The sequence below is a fragment of the Suncus etruscus genome, assembly GCF_024139225.1.
Source record: "Suncus etruscus isolate mSunEtr1 chromosome 15 unlocalized genomic scaffold, mSunEtr1.pri.cur SUPER_15_unloc_1, whole genome shotgun sequence".
NCBI classification, from domain to species: Eukaryota; Metazoa; Chordata; class Mammalia; order Eulipotyphla; family Soricidae; genus Suncus; species Suncus etruscus.
This window is the reverse complement of record NW_026060286.1, coordinates 678,678-697,541: the sequence shown is the minus strand read 5'-3', so window position 1 is coordinate 697,541 and position 18,864 is coordinate 678,678. Positions and strand designations below refer to the sequence as shown.

General features: G+C 45.2%; 1 protein-coding gene and 1 non-coding gene across 2 annotated transcripts; one reads left to right on the top strand and one right to left on the bottom strand.

Annotated features, from left to right (window-relative positions):
* Window positions 1-2,539: 2,539 nt before the first annotated feature.
* On the top strand, window positions 2,540-2,646 carry LOC126000452 (U6 spliceosomal RNA). The gene has a single exon (XR_007492749.1). It is a non-coding gene; the product is annotated as a U6 spliceosomal RNA (small nuclear RNA).
* Window positions 2,647-8,090: 5,444 nt separating this feature from the next.
* Window positions 8,091-12,166, bottom strand: LOC126000441 (zinc finger protein 723-like). Its single transcript, XM_049767731.1, has 2 exons — window positions 12,043-12,166; window positions 8,091-9,221 (listed from the first exon to the last, which is right to left on the bottom strand). Exons 1-2 carry the CDS (start codon window positions 12,043-12,045, stop codon window positions 8,154-8,156), a joined length of 1,071 nt encoding a protein of 356 aa, XP_049623688.1. The 5' UTR covers window positions 12,046-12,166; the 3' UTR covers window positions 8,091-8,153.
* Window positions 12,167-18,864: the final 6,698 nt, after the last annotated feature.

Genomic DNA, 18,864 nt, shown 5'->3' with positions numbered 1-18,864 from the left:
CACACTATCATTCTGATTCTTTATTTCTTTTTTCTTTAGTTTTTGGGCCACACCCAGTGGCACTAAGGGGTTTCTACTGGCTCTGCACTCAGAAATCATCCTATGTCGGAGAGATAGCACAGCAGTAGGGTGTTTGCCTTGTATAAAGCCAACCCAAGACAGGTGGTGGTTCAAATCCTGGCATCCCATATGGTTCTGAGCCTACTAGGAGCGACTTCTTAGCACAGAACCAGGAATAACCCGAGTGCCATCAGGGGTGAGCCAAACCCCCCAAAAAAAAGAGAAAAAAAGAAATTAGTCCTGACAGGTTTGAGTTACCATGTGGGATATCAGGAATCGAACCAGATCCATCATGAATCAACTATGTGCAAGACAAACGCCATACCACTGTGGTACGGCTCCGGCCCCTATTATGATTCTCTTGAACAGCTTTGTATCCTACTATATTTCTAGCACAAGAGAATAACCTATTAGAGTGGATTATGGCAAAATAACTCCCTCCAAGGCATTACCCTGTATGTAGATCTGATAGGAAAATTAATATAGGACAAATGAAGTCTGGAGTGTAACAGGGATTTGACCCTGACCCAGTTCTATTAATTTGGCCTTATTTTGGCTCCAGACAGTTTTCTCATTGTCAGTATTTCTGCAATTGGCCGTTCCTGTGGCTCCAATGAAATTCACCTTCCAAGAGGCCGGCGAGGTGGCGCTAGAGGTAAGTTGTCTGCCTTGCAAGCGCTAGCCAAGGAAGAACCATGGTTCGATCCCCCAGCATCCCATATGCCCCCCCCAAGCCAGGGACAATTTCTGAGTGCTTAGCTTGGGCATCAAATGGGTGTGGCCTGAAAAACAAAACAAAAACAAAGAGATTCACCTTCAAAAAGGGAAACTGGGAGTATCTGAAACTTACCACCTGTCTGTCTCAAACATAAAATTATTAACATTAAACCCTCAGTTCTCCTAATTATATTCTAGGTGGGGCCTCTTGTGGGAACATGGGAATTTTGGAGTCCGATCTTGAGGCTTCTAAACCCACTCACTCGGCTCAACAGGTAAAGTTGCTGTTTTAGATTGTGAACCTGTTTTCTCTTAATATCATTACAGGTTCTAAGTATTTAGGTAATCTCAATACCCTTTGGCCCACTGCTTTCATAAATACTCCTTCAAGATCTGCTCCCACAGGGGCTAGAGAGATAGCACACAGATTGCCAACACAGGAGGGACCCAGTTCAGATCCCCAGTATCCCATAAAGTCCCCCGGCCTGCCAGGATAGATTTCTTAGCACAGAGCCTAAAGTAACCCCTGAGTGACACTGGGTGTGGCCCCAAAACCAATAAATAAATAAATAAATAAATAAATAAATAAATAAATAAATAAATAAATAAATAAAGCAAAATAAAAAATCTGCTCCCAGAGGCCGGAGAGATAGCACAGTGGCGTTTGTCTTGCAAGCAGCTGATCCAGAACCTAAGGTGGTTGGTTCGAATCCCGGCGTCCCATGTGGTCCCCCGTGCCTGCCAGGAGCTATTTCTGAGCAGATAGCCAGGAATAACCCCCGAGCACTGCCAGGTGTGGCCAAAAAAAAAAAAAAAAATCTGCTCCCTCAGATTGTCATTACTTCCACTCTAAATTTGTTCCTCTGGAAGAGAAAAACATAATCCCAGAGGGTCTGTGGGAATAAAATTTGGCAGATGGTTCTTACTCATTTTCCATCCTTGACCCTGTATTCCTATTTTCATGTCACCATAGACATCTCTTGATTTTTCTGGACCACTTGCCCAACAAGTGGAGACCAATCAAGTTCTTGATCATTTGCTCACCTGGATTTGTCAAGACCCGGTGGAAGTAAAAATAGATAATAGACCCACTGATGCTCCCACTATTTCTTTAGATGAAATGGCCTATTTTACATATCACCAGAATTCAAGGGCAGGCCATTGTGGAATGGGCCCATCACATGTTGAAGACTCTACTTACCTCCCTTTTACAAATTAAAAAAGGGTGACTAGAACACACTAAATCCACTTGAAGCAAATGCAGACATTTGCATTATTTACACTAATTTGTTTTAGAATTTGCCACAAAGTAAAGAGGAAACTAAAACACAGAAACTTTTTAAATATTTATTTATTGGTTTTTGAACTACACCAGGTGGCACGCTGGGGTTACTCCTGGTTCTCCTGGTTCTGCACTCAGAAATCTCTCCTGGCATATTGGGGGAAGGGGAACCATATGTGATGCCAGGAATCGAACACAGGCCTATCCTGGGTCAGCTGCATACAAGGCAAATGTCCTACTGCTATGCTGTTGCTCTGGCTCCACACAGAAACTTTTTCTTTTTTTTGGTTTTTGGGTCATACCCCAAAGCACTCAGGGGTTACTCCTGGCTGTCTGCTCAGAAATCGCTCCTGGGGGGCTCAGGGGACCATATGGGATGCCGGGATTTGAACCACCGTCTTCTGCATGCAAGGCAAACGCCCTACCTCCATGCTATCTCTAGGGTCCCCACACAAAAACATTTTAATAAAAAAGAAGCTTGTGCTCGCTTCGGCAGCACATATACTAAAACTGGAATGATACAGAGATTATTAGCATGGCCCCTGCAGAAGGATGATACGCAAATCTGTGAAGCATTCCATGTTTAAAATGGGGGGGGGGCAGAGAGACAGCACAGCAGTAGGACGTTTGCCTTGCTTGCAGCCAATCCAGGACAGACGGTGGTTCAAATCCCAGCATCCCATATGGTCCCCCAAGCCAGCAAGGAGTGATTTCTGAGCACAGAGCCAGGAGTAACCCCTGAGCACTGCTGGGTGTGACTGCCCCCCCAAAGAAAAGAAGCCTCTACCACCTTTACGGTGTGTTCTAGTTGCCCAGGACAAGACCATAGGCAGCAGGAAATTTCATCACTATCATTACAAGTGAGTCAGCGCCACCTCTCTGGATTCCTCTTCGGTGCAGCTGACCCTGTTTCTGCCAAGGTCTTGTTACACTAGGCTGAGTGCTATATTCACTCTTCATGGGATTTGGGGACCCACAATGACTCAATGACCTCACTGCAGATACAATGATTTTCACAAATCTGCTTGTAGCTGCACATCTTTTTGTTCTTTATTTTCTCTTCATTTTTTATTTTGAATCATTTTGCTCCTTTCTGGAAACATGTATTATGATCAACTATTCAATACATGCTCCTTCAATAAGTAAATTTAAAATGGGGAAAAATGTTAATCGAATTAACCAGGTAACCCAGACATAGGATTCATCAAGTGGTTGATGTGGTTTTGATCTCTGATCTCCATATCTCTGAAAAGGATTGATCTGTCTCAAGTCCAGAGTAAACTCTGAGATCACCAGAGTTTGCAATGCCTCCCATAATCTTCCTTCACTCTGGCCTCATGATCTGCCAAGCACCACTCTAAGTAACCCAGATAGAAGAATCAATGCTGTGTGGACAAGATGAAACAACTGAGGCCATTTTAATAGTGTCTAAAAGAACAAGAGAAGAGGGCTGGAAGGGACTGGCTCTCAATGTGAAGCTCACCAGGTGAGTATAGTTAGATGACTAAACTATCAGGACATTGTTAATGAGAGAAGTAGAATGTCTGTCGCAAATACAGGCAGGGGGTAGGGAAGGAGGGAGATGGGGGCATTGGTGATGGGAAGGCTGCACTGGTGAAGGGGGTGTTCTTTTTATGACTGAAACCCAACTATAATCATGTATGTAATCATGTTTAAAATAAAGAAAAATAAATTTTAAAAAGAGAAGTACATCAAAAAAATAAAAGTCTAAAGAAAAGCAGAGGAGCTGAGGCTGGAGAATAGTACAGTGGGTAAGAGATTTGTCTTCCACATTGCTAAAATGAGATTCTTGAGAGCAGAGACAGGTGTAATCCCTGAGTAATAAAGAATATAGCCTCAAAACACAGATAGAGAGAAATAAAAATAAAGATGAGGGGCCGGAGAGATAGCATGGAGGCAAGGCATTTGCCTTGATTGCAGAAGGATGGTGGTTCAAATCCCAGCATCCCATATGGTCCTCCGAGCCTGCCAGGAACAATTTCTGAGCGTAATCCCTGAGCGCTGCCAGGTGTGACCCAAAAACAAAACAAAAAAGATGAGGTGCTGATCAGGACAGCTGGGGCACAAGAGGTGCATACGCCTGGCCTCACAGTACAGGAGAGGAAACTAAAGCTGAGCCCCACATCCTCCCAAGAAGGGCTGACTCTGGGAAGGAGCGCCACATAGTGCCCCCTGCAGGCTTGCAGAAGGGCCCCTGTATTCAGCCCAGAAGTGGCTCTGCCACAGGGACTCAGGGGCACAGTCTCTTCTGCCCTACTACCAATGGTACTACCAAGTGCCTCTGGAGTGCAGAGCAGGGGTAAGCCCTGAACACATCCAGGCATGGCCCACGAGTGAAAAAAATGGAATGTGGGCAAGAGAGAAAATGAAGCTCTAAGTTCCCAGGAGTACCCCAGAAATGTTTTCCTTAGTGAAGAGCAGGGAAAGTACTCAGTCGTTTCACTACACAGGAAACGAAATAATAGTTTTCTATCAGGTGGAGATTCCCTGCATAATAAATGGAATGGTATGCCAATGACAGCAGGAGATCCCCTGTGCTGAGCTGGAGGACCTTTCATGCATTCCTATGACACCAGGGGGATTTCTTGTGATGAACTATCTCATGTGGACAGGAAGGCTGAGAAATGGGGAGTCTTCAGTTGTTCTCATTATTGTGTGCTGGGGACAGAGCAACAGAATAGTGTAGAGGGCACTAGCCTTGCTGTAAGCCAGTGCTTCTCAAATATTGGGGCACACCCCCCAGAGGGGCCTTGAGGCTCCGTAAAGGGGGACATGTTTGACCTCGGTAAACACTGTCATAACAAGCTAAGCCCCATGTTTGTCTCTGTATGTCTCTGGAGCTGAGAGTAGCTGTGTCCTGCTTCAAAGCCCGCTTTGAAAAGCTATGCATTGCAAGACGTGCTCATTGTAGCCACTGATCCAGACATCACCTCTGATTAAAAAATCAGCTCAAATTATTTTATATATTTTTGTTTTACAGGTTAAAGTTTTTTTTAATAAAGATACTATTTACAGTTGTGTGGGGGGGCGTGAAAAAATGTTTTCTTCTTAGGGGTTGCATGACAGAAAATAATTGAGAAGCACTGCTGTAAGCCAACCTGAATCTGAACACCAGTATTCTGTAGCACCACCAGTGGTAATTTTGGAGAGAAAGCCAGGAGTAATCTCAGAAAACTGTAGCAGTTGGTCAAAAAACAAAAAACAAAAAAACAAAACAAAACAAAAAAACCCCACACAATTCAATGTAGCATTTTGGTAGATCACCATAGTCCCCCTGGAACCAGTGGCTCAGACACCAGTCCTGGAATTGGAGCAAAGAATGACAGAATGACAAACACAATGGCTTGATCTGACAGTCCAGAGTCTTGGGTGGTTTCTGTCTTTTTTTTTTTTTTTGCTTTGTGTTTTTATCCCAAAAAAACTTTAATTTGGCAACTAGATCCTCTACTATGTTTATCCTTTCATTAGTTTCCTCAAATGAGTGGGATGAATATTTTATTAAGGTATTGAACTTTTTTTTTGGTTTTTGGGCCACACCGGCAGTGCTCAGGGGTTACTCCTGGCTGTCTGCTCAGAAATAGCTCCTGGCAGGCACAGGGGACCATATGGGACACCGGGATTCGAACCAACCACCTTTGGTCCTGAATCGGCTGCTTGCAAGGCAAACGCTGCTGTGCTATCTGTCCGGGCCCAGGTATTGAACTTTTGATGAAGTATTTTGTGTAGAGAGATTTTCATTTCTAGGCCATAAAATATTTCCAGTATTTGTATTAAAATGTAATTCCAATTGATAATACAGCAAAGAAATTATGCAAATAGATCTGTTAACACAGTAGAGTAGCACAATCATAAGAACATAAATTTAGGGAAATTCAGCATTTCACAAAACACTTAATAACTACTTGCTTTATTTTCTCTTTCTGTACACCCTGTAATCTGTTTTAAAAAAAAAAAACCCACCAGTAGGGGCCGGAGAGATAGCATGGAGGTAAGGCGTTTGCCTTGCATGCAAAAGGACAGTGGTTCGAATCCCGGCATCCCATATGGTTCCCCGAGCCTGCCAGGAGCAATTTCTGAGTGTAGAGCCAGGAGTAAACCCTGGGCACTGCTAGGTGTGACCAAAAAACAAAAACAACAACAACAAAAACCAATAATCTTATAGTTGTTTTGTTTCTGCTTTTTTATTTGCTTTCTAATCCCCATCCTGACAGTCCCAGCTCTCAGACAACTTTTTTGTTTGTTTGTTTGTTTGGGGGCCACACCGAGTGATGCTCAGGGGTTACTCCTGACTATGAACTCAGAAATAGCTCCTGGCTTGGGGGAACCATATGGGACGCTGGGGGATCAAACCACTGTCCGTCCTAGGCTAGTGCTTGCAATGCAGACGCCTTACCTCTAGTGCCACTGCTCCAGCCCCTCAGACTTCTTTTTGTTAGTATGTAGGGGAAGTGCCAATTTAAAGACAGGTCTGACTGTAGCAGGATGACAATGCTGCTGAAGGCCCCTTTTCTGCAGGGGGCTGAGGACCTGGAACTTTCACACAGCCAGCACCAGAACCAATTTGCGCAGTTTTCAATCCTCAATATGAAAAATAAAGTTGTTTCTCTCAGGAGGATATGAAAGATACGATTAATTAGGTGTGAGGCTGAGTAAAAGCTTGCCACAACCTTCCAACTCTAGGGCTTCTAAACTCTTCTGGGCGAATGCTGAGCAAGTGTCAAAGGGTTTGCCCAATACTGATCAAGTGTGAGGCTTCACACCAGAGTGAATTCTCCCATGACTAATAAAGTCTGAACAATGAGCAAAAGCCTCCACACATTTCTTACCTTCTTATTAAGATTTATGTCCCATATGCATTTTGGAATTTATTTTGAACCACAACTGTCAATGCCCAGGAGTTACACTTGACTCTGCACTCAGGAATCACTCCTGGCACTGCATGGGACACCCTACAGGATGTTAAGGATCATAACTGGTTTGGCTATATCAGGGCAAAATGCTACTCCCCTGGAGTATGTATTATTTAGCACTGAGGATTGAATTAGTTTTCTAAATTCCTAATATTTAGAAGGCTTTTCTGCAGTATAGACCATCCTATTTAAAACAGGGTTTGAAGATCAACGAAGACCTTCCTACATACATTCTACATACAGGTGTCTCTCCAGAATGAAGAGAAAACATTCAGAAGTAAACAAAAGACTGTCACTATTCCTAACACATGTAAAGATTCTCTCCAGTTTAAATTCTCTTTTAATCCTTTTTTGAGCTACGCCATGGGGTACTATATGGTTACTTCAGGTTTTGCACTCAAGAATTCTTCTTGGCATGCTTGAAGGAAACCCAAAGAATGCCAGTGAACTAATTGATGCAGGGGTGTGCAAGGCAAACACCATCCCTATTTAACTCTGCTCTGACCCATCAGATATAATTTTCATATATGTCATTATCTGAGGAGAAATTAAAGATCTTAAACACTCCTGAGGTACCTCATGTGTCTGTCCACAATGAATTCTGCTATCATTCGTAAGGTATGAGGGGGATGCAAAGACCTTCCCAGACTCCTTATATGCACAAGATTACTCTTTTCAGTATGAACAATTCAATGACCAGTAAGGCTTGAAGATTGAGTGAAGCCCTTCTGACATGAGTGAAGCCCTTCTGACATAATTACATGCATAAGGTTTCTCACCAGGATGGATATAAAAATGGCTACTAAATCTTGAAGAATGAAGGAAGGCCTTCACACAATCCATAAATATACAGAGAGGGTGTCTATCCAGGATGAATTTTCCTGTTTGATAAGGTTTGAGGATTAAGTGAAGGCCTTCTCACACATCTAACATGTATAAAACTTCTCTCCATTTGAATATTCCAGCACCTAATGTCTTGAAGATAGTGAAGGTCTTACCATGTTTGTTATATGCAAAAGATTACTCTCTTATATGAAGTCTCATGTGCTCAATAAGGTTCAAGGATTGAGTGAAGGCCTTCCCACAAGCCTTCATCCAGTATAAATTCTTTTGTGCTTAGAGAAATCTGAGAATGAACAGAAGGCCTCCCCACACTGACATGCTCAAGGCTTCTCTCCAGTATGAATTTTCATGTGAGAAGAAAGGATTGAGGACCGAGAAAAAGCCGCCCCACATTCCTGACGTGTATAAGGTTTCTCTCTGGTATGAATTCTTTTGTGCTTAGAGAGGTGTGAGGACTGAGAGAAGGCTTTGCCACACTGACATTTATAAGGCTTCTCTCCAGTATGAACTCTCTTGTGAAGATAAAGACCTGAGGATTGAGCGAAGGACTTCCCACACTCCTGGCATATATAAGCCTTCTCTCCTGTATGAATTTTCTTGTGAGAATAAAGGATTGATGACTGAGTGAAGGCCTTTCCACACTCCTGACATTTATAGGGCTTCTCTCCTGTATGACATTTCCTGTGATCAGAAAGGCTTGAATACCGAGTGAAGGCCTTCCCACACTGCAGACATGTAAAAGGCTTGTCTCCGGTATGACTTTTCCTGTGTTCGGATAAGTTTGAGGACTGAGCAAAGGCTTTGCCACACTCCTGACATGTATAAGGCTTTTCTCCAGTATGAATTGCCTTGTGCCTATTAAGGTCTGAAGAATAAGTAAAGAGCATCCCACACTCCTCACATAAATATCGTCTCTTTCCTTTTTGAACTTCTCTAGGGTTTCTTGGGTGTGACAGTTGACTCAGAGCATTCTTACCTCGAAGATACCCAGAGAGATTCTGTGCAATGGAGGTGTCAAAGGGCCTATCATGGTGCCAAACACCTGGGAAGGCTCCCCAACATTGCTTAGACAGAGGTGACTTGACTCTTTGGGAAGAGTGCTTCTGAGCCTGGGTCTGTGAAGGGCTCAGGAAAAAAAATGCTTGTAACTTGGTCCAAATTGGCCCCACCGTAGGCTTCTGTGTCCTGGGACTTGGTGGAGCAGGTTCAAGGCCACTATGTCCAGTGAAGAGCAAATCCACAGCAAGGATGCTCTCTTCTTTCTTGCCCCCTCCAGAACAAATGACCCCCAAATTCTCACTCTCATTGGAATGCAGGAAGGGAGGTTCCCTCCTGACCTTTTCCCAGAGCAGAGGCTCACCCCCATTCCACTGAGGCTGGCTGCTTCCCTGTGGAAAGGCAAAAAGTTAGTCCAATTAGTTCTCTCCCACCCTGACAGTCTCCATGTTCAAATCTGGCCATGCATGTGTGATTTCCATCACACAGACAATCCTCCATTGACGTGGACTTCTGTGGTGACAGGTAGATATAAAGCCAAGAAATGCCCTTACTTAGGTAATAAGTCTGATCTGAGGTACAGAAACCATGATTTTTAGACCCTAAATGACCAATTACCGGGTTTCATAGGAAGGCCCTCTCATTGAGAGTTCCTATGTTCACTTGGGCATCTCCCACACCAAAAAAAAAAATATATATATATCCTAAGACATTTAAGGTACTTGCACCACACTCTGTTGACAGGGAAAATTAAAGCCAGATTGATCAATGTATAAGCAAATATTTGTTATATTTTCCATTTTCCCCTGTGTTTACTGACTCTAAGTAATAAACATTGCACTTCAATCAAGGCTCTTGTCTATGAGGTTGTTAGTCTGATGACCCCATGCTATTTTTTCATATAGATGCATTGTTTTATTTTCTGTTTTAAGTATTTTGGTCATGTCCAGCAGTGTTCAGGCATTACTCTGAACTCTGCACATACAGATCATGCTGGGCACTGCTCAGGGGAACCTATGGATGCTAAGATCTAATCCTAACAAGCTCTGAGGGTAAGTGAAGCACACAGCTTGTTGCACTAACTTTTCTTATTTTCTATTTTGGGCTTTTGTTTTGTTTCGGGACACACCAGTAGTGCTCAGAAGTTATTTCTGGCTCTGTGCACAGGAATTTCTCATGGAGGTACAAGGGGACTACATGGGATCCCAGCAAAAGAAGACAGGTTCCGTAGCTAATGGAAATGCCCTACATACTGTGATTTTTGCACCAAAACAGTTTCTGGTTCTCAACGCACATGTCACCTCTGCATTGGGACTGTTCGCAAAAGCAATGTTCCATATTTTTTTTTTGTGTGGTTTTTGGGTCACACCCGGCAGTGCTCAGGGATTATTCCTGGCTCCAGGCTCAGAAATTGTTCCTGGCAGGCACGGGGGACCACATGGGACGCCGGGATTCGAACCGATGATCTCCTGCATGAAAGGCAAACGCCTTACCTCCATGCTATCTCTCCGGCCCCTATTTTTAAACTAGAATGGCGGACAATGTTTTTTCATTATGTACCACACTAGAAGCTCGTCAGGGTTATTCCTGGCTCTACACACAGGAATCACTCCTGGCATACATGGAAGACCATATGAGATGCTGGAGATCAAACCATGGAAGGCTGTATGTAAGGCAAATGCCCTATCCAAAGTTTTATCGCTCTGCCCCAAGGATGAGCATATTTGAAGGAGGTGAAGTTTGCTCAGTTGAACATGTTTTCCTTTCACAGAGCAAACCATTGTTCTATCTTTACCATCCCATAAGTTTTCTAAGCTAGCCCAGAGTGATCACTGAGTTTATAGCAGGGAGATTCCATTAACAGCACCAGATATGACCCAAAAACATGCATTAAAAACTCCAAAAAAGGGCCCGGAGAGATAACACAGTGGCGTTTGCCTTGCAAGCAGCCGATCCAGGACCAAAGGTGGTTGGTTCGAATCCCGGTGTCCCATATGGTCCCCCATGCCTGCCAGGAGCTATTTCTGAGCAGACAGCCAGGAGTAACCCCTGAGCAACGCCGGGTGTGGCCCAAAAACCAAAAAACTGTTGTCTTTGGGCCTGGAGAGATAGCACAGCAGTGTTTGCCTTGCAAGCAGCCATCCAGGATCAAAGGTGGTTGGTTCGAATCCCCGTGTCCCATATGGTCCCCCCGTGCCTGCCAGGAGCTATTTCTGAGCAGACAGCCAGGAGTAACCCCCGAGCACTGCTGGGTGTGGCCTAAAACAAACAAACAAACAAACAAACAAACAAAAACCTCCAAAAAACAAATAATCAGGGCCGGCGAGATGGCGCTAGAGGTAAGGTGTCTGCCTTGCAGGCGCTAGCCAAGGAAAGATCGCGACCGGGGTTCGATCCCCCGGCTTTCCATGTGGTCCTCCCAAGCCAGGGGCAATTTCTGAGCGCTTAGCCAGGAGTAACCCCTGAGCATCAAACAGGTGTGGCCCAAAAATAAAATAAAATAAAATAGAATAGAATAATAAAATAAAATAATGAAATGAAATGAAATAATAAAATAAAATAAAATAAAAAAATAGAATAGAATAGAATAAAATAGAATAGAATAAAATAGAATAAAATAAAATAAAATGTCTCACTACGAGCACATTCCTCTCAAATATCCATAAGGGTTTTTCTTTTTGGGCCACACCCAGTGACGCTCAGTTACTCCTGGCTCTGCACTCAGAAGTCACTCCCGGCTTGGGGACCATATGGGACGCCAGAGGATTGAACTGTGGTCTGTCCTAGGTCAGCTGCGTGCAAGGCAAACACCCTACTGTTGTGCCACCACGCTGGCCCCAGGATTTTTCATTTCTATATGCTTTTATTTACTCTTTTAGGGTCCTCAACAGGCAGAGCTCATGTTTACTCATGGCTAAGTACTCTGCAATGAGGGGGTTACACTGTATCAAATAAAAATCAAAGTATTTCTTCCCTCCCCACCACTTTTCCTCACAAATCAGTATCATTGGTTGTGAAAAGTACTATGAATTTCTTTAGGTTTGAAAAATTGTGGAATTCCTTTTACTGTGTAGTATCCTCTGAGTATTGTTGAGACCAAAATGAGGCGACAGGGCTGGACTCAGGACCCCACTATAGAAATCCTATATGTTTGCAAAACTTAGCTATCCCACCACCACAATCATTATATTGAATTGAAATCGCAAATCTTACCATCTCACTACTATTTGTAGATCTTGTTCCAAAAGTAAATTGCTGAAACAACAATAGCGGAACTTGCAGTCTGCATTCTAAAATCAACACAAATATGCAATGTAAGAATTAACTGAATGTGGGGCCGGAGAGATAGCATGAAGGTAAGGTGTTTGCTTTGCATGCAGAAGGACGGTGGTTCGAATCTCGGCATCCCATATGGTCCCTCGAGCCTGCCAGGAGCAATTTCTGAGCGTAGAGCCAGAAGTAACCCCTGAGCGCTGGCTGGCTATGACCCCCCCAAAAAAAGAATTAATTGAATGTGGGGCCAGAGCAGTGACGCAAGCGGTAAGACATCTGCCTTGCCCACGCTACCCTAGGATGGACAGTGGTTCAATCCCCCGGCGTCCCATATGGTCCCCCAAGCCAGGAATGATTTCTGAGCACATAGCCAGGCGTAACCCACGTGTCATCAGGTGTAGCCCAAAAACAAAACAAAACAAAACCAAAAGAAAAGAATTAATTGAATGAAACCTGGTTGAATGCGGCAACAGAGGTAAAATACATGTTGCTTTAAGGTACTAAATCAGCTTAAAGAAAAGGGAACATACGTTGGCAGGACTAGTTGGTAGGATTGTGGTGAGTTGCTGAGCAAATTCCACAATAACTTAGTGCTTAATGTAGAGATGAAACATTATCTGAGTGGACCACAGAGAAAATATAGCAGCGAGAATTTTTACCTTGCAAGTGGCTAACCCAAGTTCAATTCTCAGCATCCCATATACTCCCAAAGGCATGGAAGGAGTAATTCCTTAGTGCAGAGCTATCATAACCTCTGAGCTTTAGGAGTTTTTCCCAAGAGATAAATAAAAAAAATTTCTTTGTATTCTGAATAATCAGCTAGAGCCATAGGATAGCAGAGAGGGTGTTGACATTCCAAATGGGTAACCAGGTTTGCTTCCAGCATCCCCAAAAGAACCCAGAGTAAGTTAGGAACTAATCCAATGCACAAAGATAAAAGAAACCCCGAGCAGCGCCGAGGGGTAGGACTCAAAAATAGGAGAAAAGAACAACCCCTTCTTGGGGTCTCAAAAGCCCTGCCAATGATCCAGGGGTGAAGGCAGCATAAAAACGGACAAGGTGAAGGGTCATCCAGCTTCCATTGAGAAAGATATGACATGGACTGTGCAATGTAACAGAGAGCACTGACCGGGGTGTGTCTGTGTGTGTGTGTGTGTGTGTGTCTGTGTGTGTGTGAAGGCTCAGAATCTAAGGATTTTTTCTAAGAAAACATAGAGAATCAGAAAGAGCAAAGGCAAGACACAAAACTTCAGATCACTCTGTGGTTCAGTATCCTGGGCAGTGAATGGAAGTGAAAAAGCCCTGAACAACTCTACTGAGAAACAACACCCCACACCAAGCACCTATATTTCACATGTGCCCACAATGTTCCACACAAGCCCAGGGCTTGAGCCCACAGGGGCTCTGTCTGAACTCACCTGCAAACATGCTCCTTTGCAACATCTCCAGTTCTCCTCCTTCCAACCAGGAGATCAGCGCAGGCTTCACCTGACAATGCCCTGCCCCAGAGGGAGGATTCATGGGTTAAATACAGGAATGAGTCTTTATGTATAAATCCTGGACCCTAATGAAAAAGGCTGAATCCCAGAACAGACAAAAAGCAGAATCTCTGCTCTGCATATGCATATTGGTTATCGCACAGAGAATGACAGGGCCAGGGGCCAGAGAGATAGCATGGAGGTAAGGTGTTTGCCTTGCATGCAGAAGGACGGTGATTCAAATCCCGGCACCCCATATGGTCCCCCGAGCCTGCCAGGAGCGATTTCTGAGTGTAGAGCCAGGAGTAATCCCTGAACGCTGCTGGGTGTAACCCAAAAACGAAAACAAAAACAAACAAAAAAAGAATGACAGGTCCAACAGAGGGGGCAGCAATAGGAAAGAGCTGGGCTCAGACATGGTTGGCATGCATTGATCTTGGCACTCTCTGTAGTTTCCTAGCTCCAATAGAGTGAGCACTGACTGCAGTGCTAGGAGTAAACTCAACCATCATCATGGCTGGCAAGACCAAACCATGTCTTAAAAAGTGGAGGATATAGTGATAGTACAGTGGGGCGATTACTTGACAATGAATTGAATCCCTGAGCACACTAGACAATGCTCTACTATAACTCCTGGTCCTATGATCAGCATCACCCCTGAGAGCTCTGGAATCATTGGGGTGCTGAAGATGGAATCCAGGTTTGCAACTGACAAGGCAAACAACCTACTCACTATGTTATCCTCACAGGGGTCTCAAACTCAATTTACCTGGGGGCTGCAGAAGGCAGAGTCGGGGTGATCCTTGAGTGCAAAGTCAGTAGTAAGCCTTGAACATTGGGAGGGTATGACCCAAACAACTAAAACAAAACAAAAAAGATTCCTCTAGGGCAGGGCCACAAAATGTTGCACGGGCCACGAGTTTGAGACCCCTGCTCTAGAACAACTGTTACCTGGAGCAGAGACCTAGGCATAAGCTCTGGAAACTGCTAGGTATGGCCCAACACACAAAAAAATAAACAAGGGGTCTGAGCAATAGTAAAGTTGTAAGGCCTTGCACACGGCCGACCTAAGGAGGACCAGGGTTCATTCCTGGTACCCCATATGTAACCCTGAGCCTGCCAGGAGCAATTTCTGAGCGCAGAGCCAGGAGTAATCCGAGTACCACCGGGTATGGCCCTAAAACAAAAAACAGACAAACAAAAAACAAACAAAAAAGATAAACAGTGGCCAGGACAGGAAGCAATGGGTTGCGGAATATAGTTTTGCATGCAGAAACTTAGATTTGATCCCCGTCCCATGTAAAGTCCCAAGAATCACTAAGGTTATCCCATCTCTGCTGCCATGTGGCCCTTATAAAATCATGAGAAAATGAGTCACAAGGCCACAGCAATAGCACTGTGGATAGGCCCTCTGGTTAACCTGGGTTCAATCCACAAGAAAATTGGCCACACAGGTGCCCCATGGGGAATCTCACCTATGGCCTGCAGGTGCTGGTATGTTTCCAGCATTACTTCTCTGTAGAGCTTCCTCTGAAAGGCATCTAGGTATGACCATTCTTCCTGGGAAAATCTCACAGCTACATCAGAAAAGGTAACTGCATCCTGTGGCAGCACACAAAGGAAAAGATCAGGGCACAGCTGCATCCTGGAATCTGCATTGAAAACAAGATCCCCAGGACCCTAGAGGATTCAAGGCCTCTCCTGTCTGTCCTCGAGTGGAACTAGCTGCTCTGTCATTCTCTTCACGGTTCCCCTGCAAGACAAACCAATTTTCACTCTTAGAAGTCATCAGCGAACAGGACCTGTGGACACCATTCTAGAAGGATTTTCGAGGTGTCAGCTTTGCTTGGACTCTGCAAGGCCAATTTCCAAAATATAACTAAAAGGATCCATAAAAGTAACTTTAGATGGGGCCCAAAATGCTAAAAACATATCAGCCTATCCAGCCCCCAAAGCCAGACTGCACAGTAACAAAAGGTGAAAAGGAAAAATCATGGCTCAGTGAGAGACCCAAATCTGTGTTTGTAATTATCAGCACTCAGGGTTCACCCAAAACAATTCCCTCCTCATGCAGGTAAAAATGTCTTAACTCTGATCAACTCTGGCTTCCAGAAAGATCCTTTGCTCTCATTTCCCACTTGGAGTCACAAAGCCAAGGGACCTGCAGACAGAGGCTTTAAAAGATCAACTGGTTTACTGAGGATAAATGTGGGTGCATAAAGAAGGCAAGGTTATGCAGGGTAAACTACAACAGAGAATGTCCTGGGGCCAGAGCAAGGGTCAATCCAGGCATGTGTAGGGCATCCTGATGTGCCCAGGAAAAAATCCAGAGAGTACAGACTAAAATAAATCCTGAGCACTGCTAATGTGGCATAAAATTCCATACAAAACAAAACAATCAGACATAGCACATCGGAAAGAAACAAAAATTAAAACCAAAGAAAGCCTAGGTGCGAAAAAGGACCCAGGCAGTGTTCTTTCCAATAAGGCAGAAAATTCTTCATCAAGAGCCCAGAGTTCAGGAAGTGGGTGTGTAGAATGTGACAGAATCATGGAGGTTCCTAACTGAAGACTAGATGGAGACAGGGACATGGGCTTCAGCCTGGATCTGGGTATTGCAGCAAAATACAATTTAAGAACTTTATTCTGGTCTAATAGAACAGTAGTAAGGTTCTTCCCTTGCATATGGCTGCATTGTTTCCTCATCCTAGTAAATGTGATTCCTAAGTGTAGGCACAGTCAGGAAAAACTCCATTAGTGTGTGGCACCAAAATAAATATAAATCAAAGAGCTTTTCCATGTGTGAGGCAAGAATTTCTTCATGGTAGAAATCCTGAGATCGGGCCGGGTAGGTGGCGCTGGAGGTAAGGTGTCTGCCTTGCAAGCGCTAGCCAAGGATCAGGACCGCGGTTCGATCCCCCGGTGTCCCATATGGTCCCCCCAAGCCAGGGGCGATTTCTGAGCACATAGCCAGGAGTAACCCTTGAGCGTCAAACGGGTGTGGCCCAAAAAAAAAAAAAAAAAAAAGAAATCCTGAGATCAAGGTTTAGTTTCTCACCAAAATAAGGGTCCATATTTTCAGGAGTTCAACCCTGGATCTCGAAGCTCCACTGTGTGTGAGACCGGACCAAGGTGACCTAGAAGCTCTGAGCCAGGAGTAAGGCCTGAGCACCACTGAGTGAGGACCCAAAACAAACAAAAGCCTCTCATAGCAGAGTTCAGAACTATTGCCTGAAGTCAAATCACAGTCAGGGCCCTTGATTCATTCATGAAACCTTTCTGATACTGGAGGGCTGCACACATTTGTCCCCCACCATGTCCCTCTGAGCCCAAACTCACCCCTACCTGGGAACAGGAGGTCAAAGTTTGCATTTCCATCTTCTCATTCCTGGTTTATTCTTTAAGAGCAGCAGCAAGCCTGGAGGAAAGTCACAGCTGTGAGAAGCAGAAACAAGAACAAACCCCTGCCCTGACCAGAAGTGACTGCACTGGGGCCAAAAACGCCCCTATGACTGCAGCCTAGTCACCAGATAAGACCCAACATGCAAAATGGAGCCATGCACTCCTTTCTTCCTGGGGCCTGTGATGGGAATAGGAGCACAAGCCATTGCCTCCTTCTACACCCTGAGCCCATTATCCTATCTGGGCCACACATAGCCCATGAGAGCCCTGGACAGGGGCTGAATTCAGAGCAGGAGTTCTGCACACTAGAGCTCCCTGCAGGCCAGCAGCAAAGCAGGCCCTGAACTCAGGCCACAAGTGGCTCTGCCACAGGGACCTGGGGGGGGGGGGGGAGAACAAGCCATTAAAGGCCTTCCTGCCAGGTCCTTGGGGACATGGGCCTGGGCATGCCTTCCTGAAGACCAAGGTCACCTTAGAAACTGCTCATCATAAGTTTTGCTAAGTTTATCCTGCTGGGTCTTGCTTAATCCTAACCCCGATCAGCACATCTGATCCCAGCATCCAGTTCTCTCTCCTTAGTGAGGAAAGATATTTGGAAAATGCCCAACAGCCTGCTGTACAACAAAATTATCCTAATATCCCCAGCGCTTACTAAGGACAATGATGTGACCCGAGGGGTTAGGGTTATAGAACAGCCAAGGAAGTCTTTTGCCCTGCAGGTGGCGGACAAAAGTTCTACTCCTGGACAGGACTCACATGCCCCTGAGCCCCGCTGTTCACAGTCCAAACTGCACTTAGCTAAAATAACTATATTTACTACAATTCCCCATGTCCAGATAAACCCTTTCCCAACGTACTCACCGCAATCCACCTGCGGAGATCCCCAGCAATCTACATGGTGCCTAGGCCTGCCCGGAGTGATCCCAAACGACAGAGCTAAGCATCAGCTGAGTCCGTTGGTGTGGCCCCTGGGCATGAATTTAGAGAAAATCCCGGTATTTCGTGGCTGGAGCGACAGGAGAGGGGAGAGTCACGGGCTGCAGCCGAGCGCCTCGGGGTGCCCGATCAAGCCGACTCGCCTCTGTCCCGGCCCTTCGGTCCATCCAGACGATCCTGGTTCAGCCGCAGCAATAAAGGCAACGAGATCCAGATGTTCGCGCGCTCGGTCCGGCCATCAAGGGCTCCGCCACCCCCGAACCGCCCCCGGGGCGCCCCCGCCGCTCACCTGGTCCGCACCCCAGAGCTCCGCGGCGCTCAGAGCGGCCCCTGGGCGGCCGGCCGAGAGAAAGATCGTTTCTCCAGACACCCCAGGGCCCGCGGGGACCCCCAGCAAGCCAAGCAAAGGCTGCCTTTGGTGCTTCCGGCTCTAGCGGCAAAGCCCCGGATTCCGTGACGTCACAAAACAACTGGACAGAGTCTTAAAGGGCCAGCCTCCCGGACTGATTAGCACTTGCTGGCATAGAAGGTGACTTTTTTTTTCCTTTTTTTTTTTTTTTTCCTGTACTTAGAAAAGTGATCCCAACCACTGGCGAGTAACAGTGGCTTAGAGAAAAAGCGACTGTTAGGCTAAACAGATGAGGATGACACTCTTTATTATCAACATTGCAAACTTGAGCCACTAAACACAAACCAAATTCTCAGAATTCACACTCATTTCCCCATGTGAATGATGTTTGTCATGCATGGATTTGTGTTTCAGGGCTACATGCAGCAATGATCAGATTTCTTCAACCTCAGTGTTCCTGGCTGGGCTCAGGGAACCCTATGGGTTCCTAAGGATGAACTTGGCTCAGCTACTTGCAAGGCAAAAGCCCCCCAGACTCTGAACTTTCTGACCAGGATGTCTGTATACATTGCAATGACTTTGCAGCTATACCATCAA